Raw genomic sequence first — 22,903 nt, forward strand, 5'->3', positions numbered from 1 at the left:
CTGCACCCGTGAGCTTATCAACTTCGACTGGATAAGACCCTGGTAAGAAATTTAACAAAATTTTTCGATGAGATGCAGGAAGTTGTCACAAGGTAGTAGAGCCTGTGAACGGGAGGGTGTAGGCTGAGGCATGATGGGGAGGGAACACTGCACGTCTACAGTGGACGCTCAATCTTTGGACATGTTGTTGAGGGCGGGAGAGATTCAGCTCATGATTTTGCTCAGAAAAAGGATTTCTTTGAGCAAAGGGCTCATTGGTCCCTTCTTAGGAGCAATGTGAATCTTTCAAGAGATCTCATTTCCCTCTTTACTTTGGCTGCTAGGAAGCTCAGAGTGAAATTCTCACCTGTCCTTGTGCACAGGACTGCAGAGAGTGCTGAGCTCTGGCCTTACCACCCAGCTTCATCTTTTCCTGTTCTTATTTTTCCATCCACTCAGTTTTACCCTTGTGTGTGTTAGAGCTCTTCCTGACAGCCAGGCTCAAATCCTCTTAGGACCAAAGAACATTTTACATTCCATTTAATCACACAGAAGAATTAATTTCCTTGACTCTCCCAGAGGGCAGCACAGTATACAGAGGAAAGGGGCTTGGCTCTGCAACAGAACAGCGTGGATCCAAGTGCAGTCCTGCAGGGCACCAGCTAGGGACAGGCAAGCACCAGTAGGTGCCCCTGGGGCCACACAAGCACTGAGCTTACCCATGTGTAAAGCCTGGGCCAGCCCATGGGATGTGGTCCTCAGAGCTCTCTGAGGGGGTAAGTAGGTCCATCTTCCCAATGTCACACCTGGGGAAGTGAGCCTCAGAGCACCTTGGGACTCCTACTCTGGAATCACCCTCTTCACTTCCTCTTGCTGACATGGACCCTGGTTTCCAGCATGGGCTGGTGTCCCCCGCCCTTCCCGGACGTCATACCACTGCTGAATTTCCCATGCTGTCCTAACGTGCTGTGCTTAGTGGTTCATCATGACACAGCGACCAAGCACAAGTTTGGAGTCAGACAGGCTGGCCCCAAATCCCTGTCCTGCTGTGTGACCTGGGGAAGAGTGCTAACCTCTCTGAGCCTCAGAATTTTCATCTTGAAAGGGGAAATGCCTACAGTCTTCCTGGGAATTCAGATGAGATAACTGTGGTCAAATGCTGCAGAATGGTGACATTTACTCTTATTTATTGGGCTGGTTAAGCCCTAGATGCACTCAAGGCTGGCTTCTCCAGCCCCAGTCCTGGTAGAGAGCAAGAGGCGTATCAGGAGCAACTTGGGGCCAGGGGCTCCCTCTGAGCCCTGCGGGGGGCGACCTTTTCCTACCAAGCCAGTATCGGGAGGACTCGCTCCCCGTCGGCCTCACCAGCACTGCACACAGCTGCGCTGGGAACACAGGCATCAGAGTGAGTTCGGGCTCTCCTCCCGTCCCCGGGAGCACAGCCCAGAGACCTCATTTACTAGTACAAACTCTGCACCAGAGTTTTCTCACCCAGCTCTCCCACGTTTAAACAAGAAGCTGTTCCGCTCACATTTGCAAACTCTTCCTGGGATCAGTTCTCAACCGCACTCAGATCGCATCCCCAGGAACCACCCACCCTCTCAGTGGGGACGAGTGTTTACAGGTTTGATTTTATGCTCTCCTAACAATTTGGCAAAGGGTGTTTTATTCATATGCTGAGCACCACTGTTTGGCTAAATTTAACTGCCATGTACCTTCCTGTTCCTTGAGCAGGAGGGAGCAAGTAAAAGTCCACAGTCTTGGGTTTTTCCCCCCCTTTACATGAAAAACAACTAAAAAAGTCCTTTGTGGAAGCCAGCCTCAGAGGTGGGTAAAACGCACCCAGCAGCACATTAACTTAAGTGCATTTAGCTTCTATATTGCTAACAAGGGCTAACCAGTTACGGATTAAAGCATTATTTACCTTTCCTAAACTTAAAAAACCCACGTACTAACTAGTAAAGAGCCTATCAAATAGCTTCAGAATTCTTGCCTTGTGTGACCTTAGCGACAAGAAATAGGTTCCAAACACCTGAGAATCTTCCATGTTAGTACATGTTGGTTTTTCTCTTTTAAAAACGGTGTTGGGACAACTGAGTATCCGTGGGCAGCAGAATGCGGTGGGACCCCTACCTTACTCCAGATTCAAGTCGACTCAGGATGGTTCAAAAGAACCTAAATGTAAGAGCTAACACTACACAAAACTCTTAGCAAGAAAACTGAGGCACAAATCTTCATGATCTTGGATGACGACACCAAAACCACAGCAACCAGCGGGGAAAAAAAAATAAACTGGACTTCATGATAATGAAAACTTCCGTGCTTCAAGGACAATATCAAGAAAGTAGAAAGACAACTGCAGAATTGGAGAAAATATTTGCCAATCAGGTGTCTGATGCCAAAAGCCAGTGAGGACTCCGGATTTTGCTTCCTGGGCCCCATGGCCCACCCAGGTCCACCCAGCAGAATGTAAGTTAGAGAAGCCCAGTGTCCAGTGGACACTGGACACTCAAGGGCAAGGGTCATGTGAAGAAGTAATGTGGCGAGGGGGTCTGTTGCCTTTGCCTTTTCTTGGGCAGATAAATGCACCGAGGCTCGCCCCACCTGTGCATCGGGCCCAGGCACTTGTGTCCCCTGGAAAATCTAACTGGCACCGTGGACGAGACTGCCACCTCTCCTAAGCATTTCAGAGAGGCAATCATCCCTGGAGGAGTTTGGGGTTGGAAAGAGATACTAATACACAGAACTGTTACCTAGAGACCAATGTCACATCCGACAGTCCACTTCCTGAAGGCAGAGGCCAGTGCGGCCCCGCTCTCTATTACTCAGAGCCACTCTGTAAAACTGGGAGACCAAACGCCCATCTAGAGATGAGAGGGCATGGCCGGCCTGTGCCGCTCAGGCCACACGAAGAGGGTCTGGTGACAGGAGCTCGGGCAGAGCTGGCCGGTGTCCAGCAACAGTCTTAGCCCCATCTTCCTCTGAGAGAACACAGATCAGTTCCTTTAAACTAACTCGCAGGAAAGCACAGCAAGGAATAGCTTCATTAACCACCTTCTCTGCGTCTCACATCACATTAGGCAGAAAACCTACAATGACCTCAGAGCCTCCGAGTGGCCGGGAGCCCATTTCACCCATAAGGGGCGGGGTATTCCCAGATTATTAGGCAGAGAACTGGGGTCCAAACCCAAGTCCCCACAGATCACACTCCTTGTACGATCACTGATACACACCCCTGCCGAGGGGGTCTGAGCCATCAGGGTTAGGGGTGGGGTGCCACAGAAGAGGCGTATTGACAGAAGGGGCCAGATACCCAGTTCTGTGAAAGGCCCGTTAAGCTTTTCTGTGACTCAGGCCTGGCAGCGTGGCCCTCTGCCCTGGCACAGATAGCAGCTGGGACGCCTCCAGGCCACCAGACCACAGCTTACCTAGATGCTGTCCTCCATGGACAGGAGGACCAAGTCCACACCCAAAAGGTCAGAGCAGGCTGCTTTGAGGGACAGATCGCTGTGGGATAAGCCCAGAGTCTCTGAGCTGAGTGCGCCAAAGCCAGAGTCCTGCCTCCCGGCCTGAGAAGTAACCAAGGAACAATGACAGTGATAAAAGCACCACTTTCAAAGCTGGCCCAGCAAAGGGGGGCACCCTAAGTGAGGAAGGGAAGAAGCATGAACCAGGCAAAGGGCGACCTTGGACTCTAAACCCGCACCCAGCGGCCAGCCCGAAAGACCCTCCAAGTGCAAAAGCAAACCAAAAGCCTGTCGATTTTATCGACCTTGGACTTATTTCAGGTGTTTTACTTGGAATGGCCTAGCTGTCAGCACCTTGGAAGTACGTGGCTCCTTCCCGGGCTCCATCTGGAAGGGAGACTGCTGCGGAGAGGGGCCCCGGCCAGAGGAGGCGGCGAGTCCTGCTGGGTGACCCTGGACGAGTCCCCTGCCAGCTCCACGTGGCTAGGATTTCCTGACCGTGGAGGTACATCACTCTTCAAGAAAGCCCGTTCCAGGGAGTCACTGGGCAACAGCCAGGACCGCGACAGCCCTCATGGGCTACACCTACACGTACAACCACCCTCGGGCTGGTTTGGGCAGCGTCCTCTCCCTTAGCCCCACCACAACGCTTGCAGTTTGACGGTCATCCTGGAGTTTGAGCTCTGCCCTCAGTCTCCCCTGCCAGTGCGCTCACGCTCCTCGGGGATGCTTCCCCGAGTGCTGCAGGCTCCCCACGTGTGTCCCTATCCTGGCCCTTGTTTCACACTGCAGTAACTGTTCTTTTATGTATTAACTGGGCGGAGGGTGGGGGGATGCACCTGAAGCCCAGGCTGGGGTGCATCCACTTGTGAGCACCAAACATCTGACCCCCAGCCCAGAACACGGCAGGGGCTGGAGCAGTGCTGAGGGGATCAGCCCCCAGGGGTCTGTGCTCAGGAACCCTGCCCTGGACCGCAGCCCGGGAGAGGTCTACTTCCTTTACACATCTCCCTGGGCAGGCTGCAGGATTCTGACAACGGAAGAGCTGGTGTCACCATCCCATTGCTCTGCAGGGCCAGCTCAGGGGCACGGTCCCCACATACTGACAGGCAGGGGGGTCTGGCTGAGCCCACCCTTCTTGGGTGGGCTCTGCTTTGGGGGTGGGGAATGGGTGTGATCAGGTGGCTTGGCGGGAGGGTGTCTTTGGGGCCTCATGGTGGCCTCCTCCAGGCTGATGGTTTGAGGGTCATGACCCTCAGAACCAGTGAATCGTCTGGACCCCATTCCCTAGCACAGATCTTCATTGCAGAGGGACCTTCAAAACCAAAGGCAAGGACACGGGCGGAATCACCAGGCATGCGTGGGCCTGACAGGAAGGAACAATCCTCCGTTCTGATTCTGATGGGACTTCCTACCCAGGAGACCCGGCATGCACTCCCACGGTGCTGGAAACCAGTGCCAAGATATCAGTATCACATCCAACACTGCCACGCAAGTGACCAGCTCTGGTGACAGATAACACTGTGACACCACCAGCCTCTCTCCCACACCCCCAGTATAAATGGGCTGCAGACACCCCTGTCCTGTCCTGTCCTGAAGGGTCTTCGGGCAGTGCCCCCGGCAACTAGATGGGGGTCACGGATGCACTTAATCGAGAAAAATGCCTGGAGGGAAACTGAAAAGGGCCAGAAAGAGAGCGGGCTGGGGCTGCATCTCTCACGTTGGAAGCTCTGAGGCCCCTGCAGCCCGTGTGTGGCGCTGTATTCGTGGAGGACAAAACCGTGAAGATGGCTGCAGCACTGCTGTTCACGCGATGCATCCGGCTGCACCCGGCATAGGGGGGACTCGGGCGACGGCAAATCCTTGGCCGAGGTCGACACCATGTGACATGGGGGGGGGGGGGCATCGCTGGGTTAGAGCCGCTGCCAGAAGGTTCCGCAGCTTGTGCCCCAGTCGAGCAGGTCAGTGTGTAAACGACAGCAGGTCCACTGGGTACCGATACTCCCGTGGGTCTGACGTGCGGCCCCACTCATCCCGCATCACGGGGGCTGGGGGCTGCCCTGGGGCCCGTCCTCACCTGGTCACCCTCCACTGCCCGGTCCATGGACTAGCAAACAGGAGCCTGGTATTTACAGCAACAAAGCCAACCAAGATGAAGCAGGTAGTTCATGGACCAAGAAAAGCAAATATAAATTATCTACTCCAGGATGTGTTGTACAACACAGGGAATATAGCCAATATTTTGTAATAACTGTAAACGGAAAGTCACTTTTAAAAATGTACAAAAGATGAAAAAATTAAAATACCCAAAGCATATAAAAATAAAACCAAGCACTTAAAAACAAACAACCCACCCACTGCAAACACTCAGCTCACCACTCCAAAGGGAGAGAGGAGATAAGCCCAACTCCTGGCATCCCCTGCCCCTCCAGATCAGAGGGAAACACGTGAGTTAAGCGTAAACCAGAATGAAGATTTATTCATGCTGGTTGTGCCGCAAATGTCCAAGGCGGCTCGACCTGGATTTAAAGATCGCAGTCTCCCGTTTCAGCTCAGCAGCCACAGCGGTAGGGCTGCCCCTGTGAGCTTCAGGTTTCTAGACCCGAGGTCTGCAGTGGTTCCCTTAACCGTGAATGTTATGGACTGTAGGTTCCGACAGATCCCAATCTGGCTATTGACTTCATGAAATCTGCCACACAAAATGCCATGTATCCAGGCTCAAAGCTCCCGGGGAAGCCAAGCTCCTACCCCGGTCACTGACACACTGCTTTCGGGGGAGGGCTATGATGACACACTGAACGTTCGAGAAGGAATGAGAGGAACCACTGCTACGGGACAGATCATCTGACAGAGAAATTTTTTTGCTGGCAGACTTCCGACTGCAGACTTCTTGGCACTGGCTTGCTGCCATGCAAATGAAACAAAAATCAATATCCCTCGGTCTGCAAAACCGTGTGTTAACAATCACACTCCAAACAACTTAAATAAGATCCCTCACCCCCGTACCCAAATAACAGCGACTGTTTTTGTTAGAAGGCAGTGCAAAATAAACAGAAAAAGAGAAGAAAAGAAGGCAATTTAACAGGTCCTCCTTAAGCAAAACCTTTCCGGGACTTCAGTGTGGAGATAATCTTTCTGTGATTATGACCAAACCCTCCCGTTGCTTAGCAACACATAATTAAGGAATATGTTTTCAGATCCGCTTTGCAAGCCCAGCCATTATCAGATGAAATTACTGAAGCAACAAATGTCATCGCCATGCAAATTAGTTGGTTGCAAAGAAAGAATGTTTGACTGTGAAGGGGAAGACACAGGGCCTGGGAAATATTGTCTGACTTTCCTCCTGTCACACACTGATTAAAAAAGAAAAAAGTCAAATAAATTTTATGATAAGACTTAAAAAGAAAATCCACACATGAGACAAAACCACAATCTACAGGGAGAGACAACAGAAAAATCCAACCAGCGCCCCTTTGGAAATAAGAAAGAAACGTGTGCGGAGGTCGGCATGTAAAGCAACAGCCATGTCGGTCTGTGAGTCGCCAAATCATCTGTGGCTTCACCAGTGTAACAGATAATAACCCTAATGCAGTATCGCAGAGCTGCAGGAGGGGGCTCCCAGCCCCCGCCCATGGCTATTGAAGGGGTATTTGCAAAAAGGTACATCTCATTTTTACCACGATTTTCGTCCCACCATCTCCACCCTATGATGCTAGTTATTCAGGAAAAAAAATTCATTTAAAAAAGATTCAGTTTTCTAAACTATGTTGGGGAGGACGGGGGAAAGAAAGGAAGAAAGTTGATTTACAGCTTAAATGGCCAGGAAGGATTCCAGAGTCGAAATAAAAATTCTTAAGTGTTGCTCAGAGGATGCCCACCTGGAACTTTATCCAGACGCCCAGGGAAACACATGCATTCAATCACACTCATCTCGTGTTTTGAAGAGAACAGCTAGGATCCTTCTCTCTTTCCTCAACTTGGAAATATATTCTTCCCTACAAGTAAGAAGAATTCCCAACCGTGTTTTCCAATATGTGAGGCTAAGTCTGTTTCTGAAACAGGGAGTTCTAAGGGGTTTCAACATCTTGCCCTGTTTAACACACAGTTCTGGAAGCACACCCGTTTTTAGCTCTGCAGCGATTAACTCTACCTCTGATACCGTGTAGACCCTTCAGAGGTGCGTTTCCATGCTATAATGCACTTCTAACGGCAAGTGAACGATGAACGATTTATGGGAGGTGGTGGACAAATATCCCACCTTCTCCAAAGCCACAGCCACTGAATGTGAACTGGAGAAACTGCGCCCGCTCGTGAGCTGAGGGTTTCATCCTGTTCTGAACGATTTCTGGGTTTCTCCCATAAACACAGTTGTGTTTCCTTACTGTAAAGGGAAATCCACAAATCAGCTTGAGCTCAACTAGAGAAAAGGGGAGGCAATGCCATCCCAGTGGGTCAGCCTGAACCACAAATCGATTTCACCCAAGAGAACGCTCGCCGCCTGGCGAGCTGGCCGTGGCGCCCGGTTTGGCGGAGTGTGTGTGTAAGCGAGAGCAAGTCCAGGGGAGGGGTGGTCTCTCCGGGCTTGGCCAGAGAGAAACAGGAACACGAGGACCTACTGTCCCGTGCTCAAATCTCTGCCCCCACTGTCCCCTCCACGTCCCAAATGAGGAAAGGCAGGGAGGGGGTGCATTACTTGGTTCTGGTGCAAGCATGGTGGACACGATGATGGGGGCCCCCGTCCGCCGGGCTACCTTCTGGTAGGGCGAGCGGGGCGTGTGGAGGCTCTGGCTGGCCGGCAGCAGGGTGGAGGGCTCCGGGGGGAGGCTGGGCTTCCGCAGGAGCTGGGGGCTGCTGTGGGAGCTAGGCAGGGGAGACGCCACCGCCCCACGCTCCCGCTTCAGCAGCTCCATGGGCACCGTGTACGCTGTGGAGTAGGCAGTTCTGGGGCCCGGGTTAGTCAAGGCCACCCCGGCCTGCGGGGGGTACGTAGGGCCCAGCCGCGCTGTCAGGGCGCAAGGGGTGGGAGAGCTGTACCCAGAGTTGGAGGGAAGGTGGGGGACTTGGGCGCCCACCCCCGGGGCAGAGTAGGTAGCCGCGGTCTCCAGGAGATGCTGGGATGGCGCGCTGGAGGGGCGGCGAGTAGGATCTGCAGCTTGCGGGGAGGTCGCCTGCCGGGGCCCCGCCGGCTGGGGCCGCAGGGCCGAGGCGTCCAGGCCAGACAAGTCACCGTGGAGCTCACTTCGGTGGCTCAAGCTGCTGGAGCGCGTCCGGGGCAGGGAGCCTCCCCGGCCCTGCCTGCGCAGCTGCATCTCCGTCCTGCAGCTGCTGGCCAGACGGCTCAGGACGCGGGCCTGGCCCAGGTTGGGCGCCACACACTTGATGTCTGCATCCTCCATTGTGGACAGGACGGCCGGGGAGTCGAAGCCCTGCTGCAGCAGGGCCACCAGGGTGGCCTCGGCCACGCCCTCCGCCCTCAGGAAGGCCAGGAACTCGGGCATCACACTCCTCTTGCTGCCGCCGGGCCCCCGGTAGGCGGACAGGTCGGCCTCGCAATTCTCATAAGGCGTCCTGGGGTAGACGCTTTCCCGGGCAGGTCCGTAGCCTCGGTTCAGGGCGCCCGGGGCTGTTCCCAGGCTGGTATCGGAAGCAGCAGCCGCTCCAGGGTCCACGACCAGGCACGTGGGGGCCGCCTGCCTGGCAGCGGTGGCGGAATCCATAGGCCTCTCGCCCACATCGCTGTAGGCCTGGCTGGCAGGGTAGGCGGGCGCCTCCGCCCCAAACCTGCTGTCGGCCAGCTCCCCCGAGTACCGCGCAGGCAATGGGGCCTCGCTCTGCGATCGCTGTCCCTGAGGGATCATTTTACCTCCGGGATCCCGGTACAGGTGACCGGTGTCCTGCAGGACAGGGGCCCGGCCTTGCACTGGCTCCCATGTCATCCTGCTACCCAGCGCTCCATAACCGGGCAGCAGCTGGCCAGCTCCCGGGTCGTGATGGTGCTGAGGCTCTCTGGGGGCCCGGGCGGCTCCGGCCGGGTCGCTGTAGTAATCCCGCGGCAGCAGGGCCCTGCGAGCTGACATCACCGCCTGTCTGCTGTCGTAAAAGGCAAAGTTGGGAACAGAGCTCTTCCTTCCGTCCACCGAGTTGTAGAAGGCCTCCCGGTAGCGGCAGGACTCGGCGGCCCCGGGCATGGCGACATCCTGCAGCCCAGGGTTCGGCCGCTCGTACCAAGGTCCCTCTCCGCCTCTGTCCGTCAGGGAGCTTCTCCTCCCCAGAGCCTCAGCGATCTCCCAGGGGCCCTCGTACCACCCGGCAGCATCCCAGCTCTGAGATCGACCCATATTTATATGCCTGCTGGGAACCGGCATTGGAAAAAAAAATGACTACGGCCAAGGCAGAGGAGGAAGCCTTTCTTTACGGATCTTCAATTACATATATCAAACCCAGACCCGGCTGTATTCTATCCCTTCCAAGACAGCAGGAACAACCAACTGTGGGTTTTCTATTTCAAAGTATGGCCTAAATTATTAATCCTCCGAAACCTTAGTAGACAAAACACAACACTCACGGTAACTTTGCCTCACTCTCCAATGGTAGCGCCAGAGGTCTTTTCTTTACGGCTCAGTCCCAGAAAGGAGGCTGCATCCAGCCCGCCGGGCCCCCCTCCCGGCTGGTGCGCTCACATGGACCTCGGCTCTCTCAGCGTGCGGATTAGGAGCTAAATAAAACCCCGAAAGCTTTTGTTCCATGTGACGTCTCGTTAGCCTGATGAAACCGGCTGTGGGCTCCAACCAGGCCTCTCGACCCGCAACTGGGACTTATTTTCACACTGAAGCTCCGGCTTATCTCCCCCGTCCTCACCAGGGCACTTTTTGGACGAGTACTCCCTCCCCCTCCCGAAGGTGCCCCCACCGCCGCCTCTGATCGCCTAACAGTGACAGGAGGAAAATAGAAAAAGACTGCTTTAATGTCGATTCACTCTTAATCTACCCTGATGAAATGTTAATCCATTGCACACGGCTAAGAACAAATTAAATGTGAACAGGCAGGCGGGATAAAAAGAAAAAGTCTTGCACAGTTCTAGAGCATGAGATTCCCCAAGAGATGGGCCAGGTCTGCAGCCCGACGCTTTGCCAATATTGAAATCTGGCTTTGAGATGACTCTGGTTACGAATCAAACGAGTTATTACATTGCTCAAGTCCAAATGGATTCTTTACCGTATTATCATAAAACACGGATCCTTTCATACTGCCCGGAAAAACAACAACGGTGACAGAAAAACAACCCATGCGTGTAATCTAGAATTTATCATTGTAAGACTGCAACAGAGGTCAACAACTAGACCCCAACATTATGAAGCAAAGCTGGGAGGGAGGAGGCTGCATTTGAGGCGTGTCTTCGTTTAAATCTGTCTGCGAGGAAAGCAGAATTCTAGCAAGCTTGGCCTGGCTCAGATCTCGGGGATCATTTTCCATGTTCCCATAGATTAAGGTTTTACATAGTCCTCCGGGGACTTTAGGTGCAATAATACAAAGAACAGCAGTTATTTAGATAAAGGAAAGCTCCACACAGGAGCATTAAAATATTTTCTTAAACATACAGGCAGGTCCCCGAGAAGCACCACCACAGACTGGACCGGGATCTTCCAACTGCAGGTTCCACGACAAAGAATTCACAACGGAAACAAAAGCTGGGAATCGTGAGGCTGCAAGGGCTGTGTGCAGTTAGAACGTTAAAAAATGGGACAATTTGCATATTTGCAGCCATTAAACTTGAGTGTTTCGTCTTCACCCATACGTCCCTCAACCTAAGATGCGACTAGAATCTTTAGCTAAAGAGAATTAACTGTTTAAAAAAGAAAAAATTTTTTTTGAATGAGCAATACTGAAAATTTACTGTGAAGAGGAAAGTGGGTAGAAATCCATTTCTGGGAACTAGAGGCACACGGTAACGCAAGACAGTTTAAAAGGGCAGTGTCCCCTCATCCCGAGCAGTACATATATTAAACTTTGGGACAAGCTCTGTTTAAACCAATGTTACTCCCCAAAGAGCACTGGTCCCCAAAAGCCAGAGCTCTGTGTCTCCCAACTGACTACTGAGGAACTGGCCCAGGCGCTGCCTGGGGACACAGCACAGGGACCCCAGTCTGCTGCTTGAACACAAACCATGGCCTCTATTTCTGACCCAAAAATGCCAATAGGGCCTCAAGTGAACTGGGAAAAAGCCCTGGCAGATGGCAAAGAGACTCAAATCCTCCCCCAGTCCCCTCCGTCTCCTAGGATGCATGACTGGAAAAACAGAGAAAAATGAACGAGCCACACTGCAAAACGTTGGGTTTCCATGTATGAAAGCAGACTGCTGGTGCCAATTTCTCTAATTCCTCTGCTGGCACATTTGCCATCATGGGCTGAAAGGCCCGGGCAGAGGAGACAGAGGCAACGGGCCTGGCCACAAACAAGACAATGTTTACACGTCTCACCAACAGCCTGAGGATATGTCCACTTAGAAGATACATCAAAAAGGACAGGAAAACGTTAGAGCCCCAAACTCAATGGAAACAGGACTATCTGGTTACAGCAGATCCCTTCCCGGCTCTGTTGGGCAGACGGGTTTTCTCTTTGGGGCACTGTTCAGAGCCAGGCGCAGCTTCCTCCCCTCCGGAAAGGAGAGGGTGGAGAAAGATGTGGCAGTCTCGGCGGTAACCCTTCTAAGGACGACAAGCAGACAAGACTGTGTGAAAACAAGCCTGGTGTACGCGTCAGGCGGGACACACCTTCGCCCCAGAAAAGACACTAACCTGATGACCCCTCCGGCAGCTCCAGCCCCCGCTGCCTTGTCACCCCCCTCTCCCGGTCTTGGCTCTTTTGGCCAAGAGGGGCCTTTGAGGCCTCCTAGTGGGGGTTCCATCCCATTGTCGCTTTCCCTGCCACCTCCCTCCTTCCACCACTGGTCAGAGAACACGGCTAGCTGGGCAGGAAGGGCTGCAGCGGTCCTGCCTGACCCTTCGAGGTGACCAGAAAACAGGGCATCTTTGACATCATCTTTTCCTTACAGGATCCTCATTAGAGGGCTTCAACATTTGTTCAGTCTGTACCAGGCCTTGTGCTGGGTGTTTTGCCCATAAACGATTCTACAGGCAGGAGTGATTATGTCACATCCCAGCTGCTGGGATGCAGAGCTTGACTTGGGTACCTGGCCCAGGGCCACAGTGCACAGGACCCAGCTCAAACTCCAAAAGCCAACGCTCTGCTTTCTGGAATTCCCTGCACCGACCTGGGGTAACAGTCCTGCTGGTGCTGGACAAGGGGAACCTCTTTAACAAAGTAATTCTGTTATTTTCCTAAGGTTCCCCAAAACCCCAAATATAAATGTCACTTATAAAATTAACCACTTGAGTATCAGAAAGTAACTCCTAAACAGACAACTGCCTCAACTTCTCGAAACAAGGTGCAGTGGGCCCTTGCCAGAGTCAGGGCCCCCAGACTTGAGCCAACAGATGGCACCAGCCTAAGGCGTCATCAGTATTATACCATCTCGAGGCTTCCTTCTTCTTCCTTCCTGTCATAAAGAAACACAACATGGGGTGGCGTTAATGCTACAAAACGCCACTTGTGGTGCAGACATGTCCCTTCAGAAGTTATCTGTGCCGAATCTTTTTGCAGCGGGGTAGCTGTTGGTAACTCACCCAGATTACGGATGAACTGAAGCAGTTCGAGCCCTCCACTTCAGCAGGACTACCTAAGAGCATGCATACCCCATGGCCCCTAAGAAACAAGGAGCAGGTTTTTGAGAAGGTGTGAAGGTGTAATGCCAGGGGCAGAACAGCAGTGAGCAGAAGAAGCTTCAGGGAGGCGTCACCCTCCACCCCAGAACGAGGAGGTCCAGGTTCGTTTCCATCAATTTCCGACCCATTCTGCTTGGAAGCCACCCAAACTCACGCAGCCTCAGCTTTGCAATCCGCCAAATATTATGACAGATGTTTTCCTGTGTTAGGTAAAAACACCCGTAACTGGACCTGCTCTTTTCTAAACACTCTGGCAGATTTTTTTTTTTTTTTTAAATCTCATGCACAGTCTTTAGGAAAGGGCTGATTTTCTGAAAAATCTCATGTTGACTAAATAAAGCGAGATGGGACCAATATCTGAAAGATTAATGAGTCTCTCAGACTTAACTTTTTAATCCTGCAAAGAGTCTCACTACAGAAAATTGCATAAAGGAAAGAGCCATCTTCTGAAAACTGAGGAACAGGCAATCCAAATTCTCTTGCAGACAAAATAAACCCAAGGTAAAGCTGATCCTATAGAATCATCTGAACAGGAACCTCAAGGTTATAAGCAACACCCCCCAAAGCCGATTGCTGAATTCCCCGGGCAACATGAGGCATCAATTCACGACTGTAGAGACCTGAAAAGTCTGAGATGACCTAGACAGTTCCAGAAAAGCAGGGAAGGAAATCCAGGAGGCGGACGACCATCCATCCCTTCCACCGAGCAGTCCTCGGGCAGACTGCCCACAAGCATTTCATGTTCTGATCGAGACGATGACCTGGGAAATTGCTTGAAAAGAATGGGAAATAGAAGGACTGCTCTGGGGTCTAGTCCTCACTTCTTTCTTTAAAACAAAGAAAATAACAACAATCAGGCATATGGCGGACTCAGCGAATCTCAAGGCCAGACTCACATGAAGGTCACTGGGTCTAACTGCCCGTCCCGTGACAGCTGTGCTGTTTCCGCCGGCCTGGCGGCAAGGGATGCTTACCCCTTCTTAGGAGGAGACTCTGGAGCATTACTTGGCCGGCCTTCCCCGTGCCGGACCAACACTAGCCTGAGGCTTTCCATCCCCTGGCTCTCCAGTCCTTGGGGCCAGGAGCCCAAGGCAGCTCTGAAAGCAAAGGCGGAAATAAGAAAGCCCCCGAGATGCCTCCCTGCGCCTGCTGTTTGCCAGGACGAGGCTGCTGCGGCGCGCTCGCCCTCTGCCCCCCACGGGGCAGCATCTCCTGGGGGACACTGCTGAGGTTAGTGGGTTACACTCTGCTTTCCGGCAGAGATGGCCAAAAATAGGCCCATGACATCCCACTTCCTACTTTTAAATATGTACAGGCTGTGTTGGGTTTTTGTTTCTGTCAAGTGCTTTAGAATTTATGTTTAAAAACAGCTTTCTGCCTTTAAAAAAGTTTTCTTTCCTTCTGTCCCCACAGTGTCCCCTACCAAAGCAACTGACTTGGCTAGTCTGAATCAGAGAGGGGGACACAAACCCCAAGTACACTAGTAAAACAGCAAATAGGGTCTGGCAGGGCTTTAAGACAGCCTCCGTCTAAGTGACGTGAATACAGAGACAACATCAGCGGAACCGACCAGACATTTCAGGCATCCCAGGATCGACGCGGCACCACAGGCTCTTGGATGCAGGCTTTGGGCTCCTAATTTCCAACCTGGAGCGGGAGGCTTTACATTATCAGCACAGCCCTCCAGAGAAAACCCAAGCCGCGAGGTGGGGCCTTGCAACCAAATGAGCTGCCCTCTGAACAGCCCCAGGCCTCCCGTAACTCACGATTTAGCCATTTTCAGTGAAAACAAAGGCTTGCGCATCGCTCCTGACTTGATTTTTTGACTGGATGATAAAACTTAGTGAGAGCCGCATTATGAAAATCAGGCTTGATTCCCACATGTTATGGGATTAAAAAGTCTCTTTTATGGCATGTTTTGAATGTGCCGGTGAAGCAGAAAGTGTGAGCTGAGACCCCAGGTCGGACGCAGGGCCTGGGCAAAGCACAGGGCAGAATCTACCTGCAAAGGCTTTCCTGGATCCTTGACAGCACCTGGCGCAAAGTCCGCCTCAGGCTGGTGCTCAGTGACCTCTGCTTCCCTCCAATAACAGCTCTTCCTGCAAAGTCTCAGCATCTCAGGTGACCCGACTCCCCTTGACGTTGCCACTCTCACCCCAACACACTCCTGTGTTATGACTCCTCATCTCTGTTGGGTTCTGAGTATCAGGAATGGCTTCCTCTCACCTTGGTTGATGCCCCAGTCATTTCCATCCGCCAGGGCCCAGCTCAAATAACCCACCTCCAGGAAGCTTCCTCAGTCCCCTGCTGTCACTCTGTCCCCAGTCCAAAGAAATCTGCCACCTATCAAAGGCGAGAGTACCAAATAATCCAGGGAATGAATCCACCTGCAGAGGCATCCCATGGTTTTCTCACTAAGGTGGCAGAGCCCTGTCCCCTCCTGCCGTGTCCCTCTTGCATTCATCATGGGCTCATTTGTTTGACTCACGGGCTGTAAAAACTGACCTGTTGAACAGGACTCTGTACGAGGAACAGGACTCGGTGGCAACAGCCAGTCTTCGCCCTCAAGGAGAGTATGTTGTGATGGAGAAAAGGACAGAGAGGTGCACACGATCACCAGGGAGCCCTGACCCACGGCCGCCCCAGCCTCTGAGCCCAGGTCCAGGCTGAAGCAAGCACAGCCCCTCACTTGCAAGGACTTGGGCACAGTGGGCATTGAGCAGAGACAGCAGAGGAAGACGACAGCCCCCAACGTCCGACACTACCTGGCAGGGACCCACACTGTCCCGGCCCGCAGCGCTGTTTCTCACCCGGGCCCTGATCGTACAGTAAGAAGACAGGCTTTAAAGACCTTCTGAGGACAAGAAAGGACTGATCGTCCACACTGTCTGTTTCACCCATTCCAGAGTGCGAACAGGAAGGGAGGACCCTCTTGTTTCCCAGGAGTTGGGAAACAAGCTGATGGGTGTTCCAGCCCCTCTGATGTCCACGCAAGAAGGACAGGAAGTGTGGAGACGGCGGCGAGCGGGTGCACAGCGATGTCCAGAACATGCTCCTCCGGCCACTGCACAGCCCCACTGCTGGTACCCAGGAGGTTATTCCCCGGACCTGGAAGGGGAGCCCGCATTTCAAAAGGGCCACCCGAGGCCTCTCTGGAGACGGAGGGCACGCCTGAGCTCTAGAGCAAGGGAGTTCATCAATGTTCAGGATGCTCATCAAATAATGGTTTGGTGAGCTGAGTATAAGTCAGTCAGGACAGGAGGCTCACTCCACGCCTGTCATTTGTAAGGTTCTGGAAAAGGGATCAGAGGGTGGGAAGCTGGCAGCAAAGCGCACCTTGGAGTTCTGGCATCACGGTCACCCCAAACACTTGTGATTAGGTTGAGCTGTGTGGGACAGCCTCTGAATTCACGTGGGGCACCATTTGCGGGCCTCCAGCTCTGCAAAGCCAGGTCACTTTGCTGTTCTCAGACCTACTCTGACAAAGGAGGCTTGGCCTGGAGGTGCTGGAACCCTGTGAGGTGTTCGTTAGGCCTGGAGCAGACCTCTTTCCTCAAAGTTGCAAATGACCAAAATGAAACACACCCTGAGCAAAGCAGACGAGGTAGGCAGCTCACACTCGAGAGGCGTGATCCCAAAGGGCACAGAGACAGGTGTCGCCCACCTGGGGGAGAGCGTGACCCTCCCCGGTGGGCGCGAAAGCCAGAGCAACAGCTGCAAAACAAAACCCAGACACTGACAAACACCCACACCCGGCCATGGACTAAAGTCACCACACCCCAAACCCCAAAGTGGAAACACAGCAGCCTTAACAGGCTGCTTTTAAAAATGTGGGGAGTTTAAAAAAATCCACCAACGGAGGTGAGAGCCCATCGGCAAGTCAACAAGTGCAAAGAGTAGCTTAAATCTGCATTTCACAGATGAGGAACAATGGAGAAATAATACAACATGGAACCTGGCTCTCATCTGCAGAAAGCTGAGGGCCGGGTGTGGGTGCTCCATGGGCCCAGTCCTTAGGTGACAGCGGGAACCCCAGGGGAGGGGCCGCTCTCCAAATTTATCTTAAAACCAGGGCCTGATATTTATCCCTCACAAACAATGTCTACGAAGTTTCAACTTGGCCATTCCCCCTGCCTTTTCTGATCCTTTACCTGAGCACGACGTAGCTTCATTATATTCATTTATACTACAGAGTTTTAAGTCATGTCTGGTTGACTACTGTATATTTACATAGCTAATGTAATTATCACTAATCACGTAATTACTGGAAATGTACATAATTGCCTCATCCAAACATATAATTATAATGTATAGCAACATCATGAATCCCATTTTTAAGATCTACATTTTGGGGCTATTTAAAGACATTTATTAGAAATAATTGTGGACTGCCTATAGATGGTCTCGACGCTGTTTCGTGGTAAGGTGCTCCGAGTGCTTTAAAAAACAAAACAAGTAGTGATTCTATAATGCATTTTTTTTTAAGACGGGTGAAACAAAAAGCACACAAATAAAAGACAAAATGATCCTGGCCTGAGTCTATAGATTATGCTCTTCCCGTGGGGAAATACAAGTCAGTCCTGCCCTGTGGGCTCTGATGGGTGTGAGCCAGGCAATGAGATCCGCCCCCCACCCCAGTCCTCCCTGCAGGGAGCACACAGCTGGCCTGGACACCCTCACCACTTCCACCACCTCGACGACCTAGAAGCTCTTAGACAACATCTTTGCTTCTTGAATATTCTGGGACCATGAATGAACTTTCTTGGGGGAACGGTCCACTGAGACGTACTTTCACAATGGCGAGCTCATCCCACTAAGAAGAGCACAGTGACACTGGGAAAAAAGTCTTCTTCCACCTCATCCCTGCAGCATTTTCTGACTTTTCTCGTCCTCTTGGGGACAAAGATTCCCAGGATTTATAACTACGTGTTTAATAGACACCGGTTTATTAGACAATTTAATAGACAATAGAGGCTGGCCTCTATTTCTCCCACATCCATCCAACCAACCCGCCCATCTTCCTCACCGCCTTTTATTCTCTGTTCTCATAAGAACATCCCAAAGGTGAGGAATGTTCAATTCGACTGTTTATTTAAAAGGAGGTTCATATCATTTCTTTTTTTCCTGCAGAGGAAAGAAGTCCTCTCCTGAATTATGTGATGAAGGGGACTGATCACAGCTCAGCTGATATAATCCTCAGGACCATTTTTCCACACATATAAGACATTCAAGCAAAATGAAGATGAAATATCTACTTTTTTTCCAAATTACGTTTTCAAAAGCAACAGGAAAGAATGGTGTTTAGTGATTTATTGTACCATAACACACAATAAGGTGTTGTAACAAAAAGTCATCAGCGAGCCCATTGTGGTATATTACAGTTCTACAAACCTAGGCTCCAGAAAATGCTTTTCTGGGTTACTTTCGCAGTGATGAGGGATAGCAAGCCCTCTTCTCCGGCCAACGAATACTTGGGGCAAATCAAACCAGCTCTGCCATGATGCAGTTACATATTAAAACTCTCTGACTGGTGCAATTCATAAATGCAATATTTCAATTATGCCAGCAAACTAAACACAGGGGAAAACCAAGACCTACATTGTACAACAAAGAGAAGAGACTGCAATTTGGTCTGACCAGTCTATCAGCAGACTCTGCTCCACAAAACCTTCACACAACAGCACTCTAGGACTATTTGATATCAGGCATCAGGAAAGAGCACAGAACAAATTACAAATATCAAAACAGAAGGATTGCTTTAAGAAAAAAATCTGGCTTTTAAGTCAGCTTGAAAGACCATTATTCTAACAGAGTTGGATGGAGTCCCGAAGACTTTGGGTGGCGAGAAGCGAAGCTATCCTCTATACTTTGCTTAATCTCGAGCAGAAACATCCCCTTAGAGGTGCAAAGGTGCAGACAGATTCTGGGCACATGAAGACTGATGGACCGGGTCACAAGGGGACTGCAGTTCAGAAGGAAGAGACCCCAAGGGCTGCTGTGGAAGGTTTCAGGGAGGAAGGGACTGGGCCTTGGGAGGCAGGTAGGGATTCTGGAAGCAGTACTGGCACAGGAGTGATGCTCAGATCCCACCAGACTGGCTCAGCTGGAGAAAAAAGGTTCATTCAAGGGGTGGGGGTGGGGGGTAGACCCTTGAGGGCATCAGAAGCCTTGTCTGGCTTGGGACCCAAAGCCAGGGATTTACACTGGGGTTGGCAGCAGGCGGGAGGGAAGAATTTGAAGGAATATGTGTTCCCACAGACCCAAGAGTATGAAGAAAAATCTCCTATAAGCCTGGAGCAGAGCAGGGCAGCTTCATGGCTTTAATCATAAAACAAAAACAGAGAGAGAGAGAGAGACAGAGAGACGGAGAGACAGAGAGACAGAGAGACAGAGAGACAGAGAGAGAGAGAGAGAGAGAGAGAGAGAGAGAGAGAGAGAGAGAGATACAGGAAGTCCCTGGGGTGTGGGCGGCGGGAAGGAGAGAATTGTTTGCTGAGCCTGCTGGACTTCCAAGGAGAACATTCAAGAACAGTTAGTTCAGGTTTACAGAACAGAGACTGCTGAGCATCCAAAGCCAGGGACAGAGGTGTGTGAGGCTTTCAGGAGGAAGAAATAACGGAATCCACGTGCCGATTCAAGGGCAAAAGCCCAAATACAGAATAGCAGACTGCCTGGGCGCAAATCACCAACTGCTCTGTACCTCGCTGGTAGCACCTGGGAAACGGATGTCCTGACCATTAACGGCACTAAACCAGCTTATAAATACAAGGAGCACCAATGAAGCATCTTGGAACAGCTGTTATACTTCATGGGACACCAAGTGACTGTTTGGGATCATGGATTGTAAATTACACTTGAGTAACTTTGGATTGTAAATTACACTTGAGTAACTTTATGTCATGCATGTATCTTGATAGTGGCTATTGAGAAATTAAAGATAAAACAAACCACTGCAACTGTCTCAGGAACACCGTTCATGGATAAAGGAGATGCTGGAATTTGTTATAAAAAATACGCTGGGGACTGGTGAACCATGCCTGGGAGAGAGGGTGCGAAAGAACCGCCAATGGTTTTGCTGTCACCGACCACCCTGGACAAGGAGAGGAAAGGCCCCTCGTGCTTCAATCCCATTCTTGTCTCAGATGTGCTACCTCTAGATAAATACTGGGGTTGGGGTTGGGGGTGGGGGGTGGAATCGGCCCCATAGACATTCCTGATACTAACCTTGGAAAGTTGATCCACTAGGGCTTTCTGGACTGGGGACTCAGTACCAAAAATGAAGCACCTTTCCAGAGGAGGGCAGAAGTACAATTTAAAAACCCCCAAACAATCAGGGGAACCCAGATTGTGGGACATTGTACAAACCTATTGGCTTGGGCTCTTCAATGATGTCAATGCTTCTGAAAGTCAAAAGGACCAGGGAATTATTTTAGACTAAGGAGACCAAAGAGACATGACGACTAAATGCCACCTATGTCCCTCGATAGGTTTCTGCACACAGGCAAACAAACCAGCTGAAACAGACGTGTGGGGGAGATGTGCATGTGCCATCTATGTTAGATAATGCTGTAATGAGGTCCAGTTTCCTGGGGGTGATGATGGTGGTGTGTTTATGCAGGAAAGGAGCCTCTAATACATGCCATAGGTACTTAGGGATAAACTGCTGCACTACACATTTCTCTCAGATGGTTCTGGGAAAGTCCATCCATCCATCCTCCATCCATTCATACACACGTATCTCTATAAGAAGAAAGCGAGCGATAACAAATGTTATCAACTGGTAAATACAGCTGATGGGAATACCAGTGTCCGTTGTACTATTCTATCAGTCTTTCTGTAGGTTTGAAAATCTTTTTAATATTTAAAAAAAAAAAAAAAAATCCTTGAATCCCAAACCCTTTACACTGCAGCAGAATCCCAGGCATGTGGAGGGACAGTCAGTGCTCCTAAACTCTTTTAGGTCGGAGCTGTGGCAGGGCAGACAGCCACACAGTAGAACACGCCTTTAATGCCTCCACACCGCTAGCTTGAGCCACATCTACGAACAATTCCATGTGGACGGCTCCTGGGAGATGTCTTCCTGGGCCTGAGTGAACTGGCCAACTGGTGTGCTAGCATATTCGGGGGTCGGGGGCGGGTGGCTGAGCCCACCCCGCCCAGCAGCTCCCCTCCTGAGCGAAACCCTGCAGTGAGGTCACGGGAAACCACGCCAAGCCAAACCCAGCCGACAGCACGGACACCAGCCGGCTAGGAGCACTTCACGCCAAGCCCAGGTCCGCTGGCGCTGGATTTCTAACCACTCCCTCACGAGGAGAGGACGGTGCTCAATCCACATCTCAGAGTTTTGTCCCCGGGTTTCCACTAGATTTTAATCCTGTTTATTTTTCCTTTCATGAATAAAAAACTTCCAGACATTTTTCAAAGATACCAGGGACGTGAACAGATCATGAGGGGCTATGCTGGGCTCCTGAGGAATATCTCAGAATTTGTGCTGGTAAATCTTTAAATTCAAAACAGATAAAGTCCAGAAACTTCGGCAAGTTTAAAAAAAAAAAAAAAAAGATGGTCCTAATATGCAGTGTCTTTCTTGTGCAAAATAATCTTGGGACAAAATGGACCTCAGGGCCTGCTTCCCCCAACTTCTGTCCTAGCCCCACCCCTGCCCTGGAAGCGGGCCTCAGCCTACTTGAAGGTCAGGCCTACTGACCACGCCAAGGACACCACCAAGGACACTGGCAGAGCGTGTGGGACGGTGGGAGGTGCTGGGGGTGGGGTGTGGGTCGCAGCCTGGCTAGGAGACCAGCTGCAGGATTCCAGGGCGGGTCTACGCGTCTTTGGTGAAAAACCGCCAATCACGCTGGCTCTTACCTTCACAAATTCTGTCCAATCGCTGTCGCTTGACTTTGTGCTTATCCACAAGGGCCATTCTTTATCGAACTTTGCACCTCTCTGATTCAAAAGGCAAAGCGGTCCTCTAAGAACTTAGGGGCCCTCGCAGGAGTCTGCGGGCATTACGCCACTACGCGCCCTGAAACAAGGAGAAAAGAAGCCTTACTCTCTGGACACCCTGGGGGCAAGGATGACAGGTCATTCGGGCGTGGCTGCCACTTGCTACAAGGGGACCTGCCCTTGGGCGCTTGCTCTCCTCCTCAAATGCTGGAGATGGATTTGCTCCAAGTCCATGGGATAGTCTCCCGCCTCTGAGGGAAGCACACGAACACGCACAACTGTCTTTGGTTCCTGAACGTGGTAAATGGCAGCATCTGGATCTCTTGTTTTTGACTTCGGGGCTGTAAACACCAATTACTGACCAGCCTGAGTCATAATACTTTGTACTCGAATGCCAGAGACCAAGCTATAGCCAGTGGGGTTGGTCCTGTACTTCTGTGAACCGCAGAGGAGCGGAGTCACAGATCAACCCACACCACCTAGGAACACATCCCAGGGGCCTCTGGACCGAGATGCAGACACCCAGCTGCCACTACTCTCTCAAGGCCTTCTGCCAGGAGGTTCACAAAACCTTTCAAAACTGCCCTTTGGCCACCGCTCAGCACCACACAAGCCCCTTGCCCCACCGCCTGAGAACGGGGCAGGAAGGCACGCACCACCTAACCAAGGTTTGACCAGTGCCACCTTCCGGAGCCTTCCTTGCATCCAGAGGGAGCCACAGCTGGC

General features: G+C 51.5%; 1 protein-coding gene across 7 annotated transcripts in view; it reads right to left on the reverse strand.

Moving 5' to 3' along the window:
* CTBP2 (C-terminal binding protein 2) overlaps nucleotides 1-22,903 on the reverse strand; it is a 165,106-nt gene that overhangs the window by 30,192 nt on the left and 112,011 nt on the right. For 6 of the 7 annotated variants that reach the window (XM_029245601.1, XM_029245604.1, XM_029245602.1 and 3 more), the window contains one exon: nucleotides 22,097-22,256. In XM_029245601.1, coding sequence (XP_029101434.1) covers nucleotides 22,097-22,154 — 58 coding nt within the window. In that variant the 5' untranslated portion in view covers nucleotides 22,155-22,256. Of the gene's footprint in view, nucleotides 1-8,139; nucleotides 10,255-22,096; nucleotides 22,257-22,903 lie in introns of those variants that run through there. The other variant, XM_029245607.1, reaches the window with a different exon arrangement.

Source organism: Monodon monoceros, unplaced genomic scaffold (assembly GCF_005190385.1).
Source record: "Monodon monoceros isolate NGI ecotype Baffin Bay Population unplaced genomic scaffold, NGI_Narwhal_1 Super_Scaffold_4, whole genome shotgun sequence".
Classification (NCBI taxonomy): Eukaryota; Metazoa; Chordata; class Mammalia; order Artiodactyla; family Monodontidae; genus Monodon; species Monodon monoceros.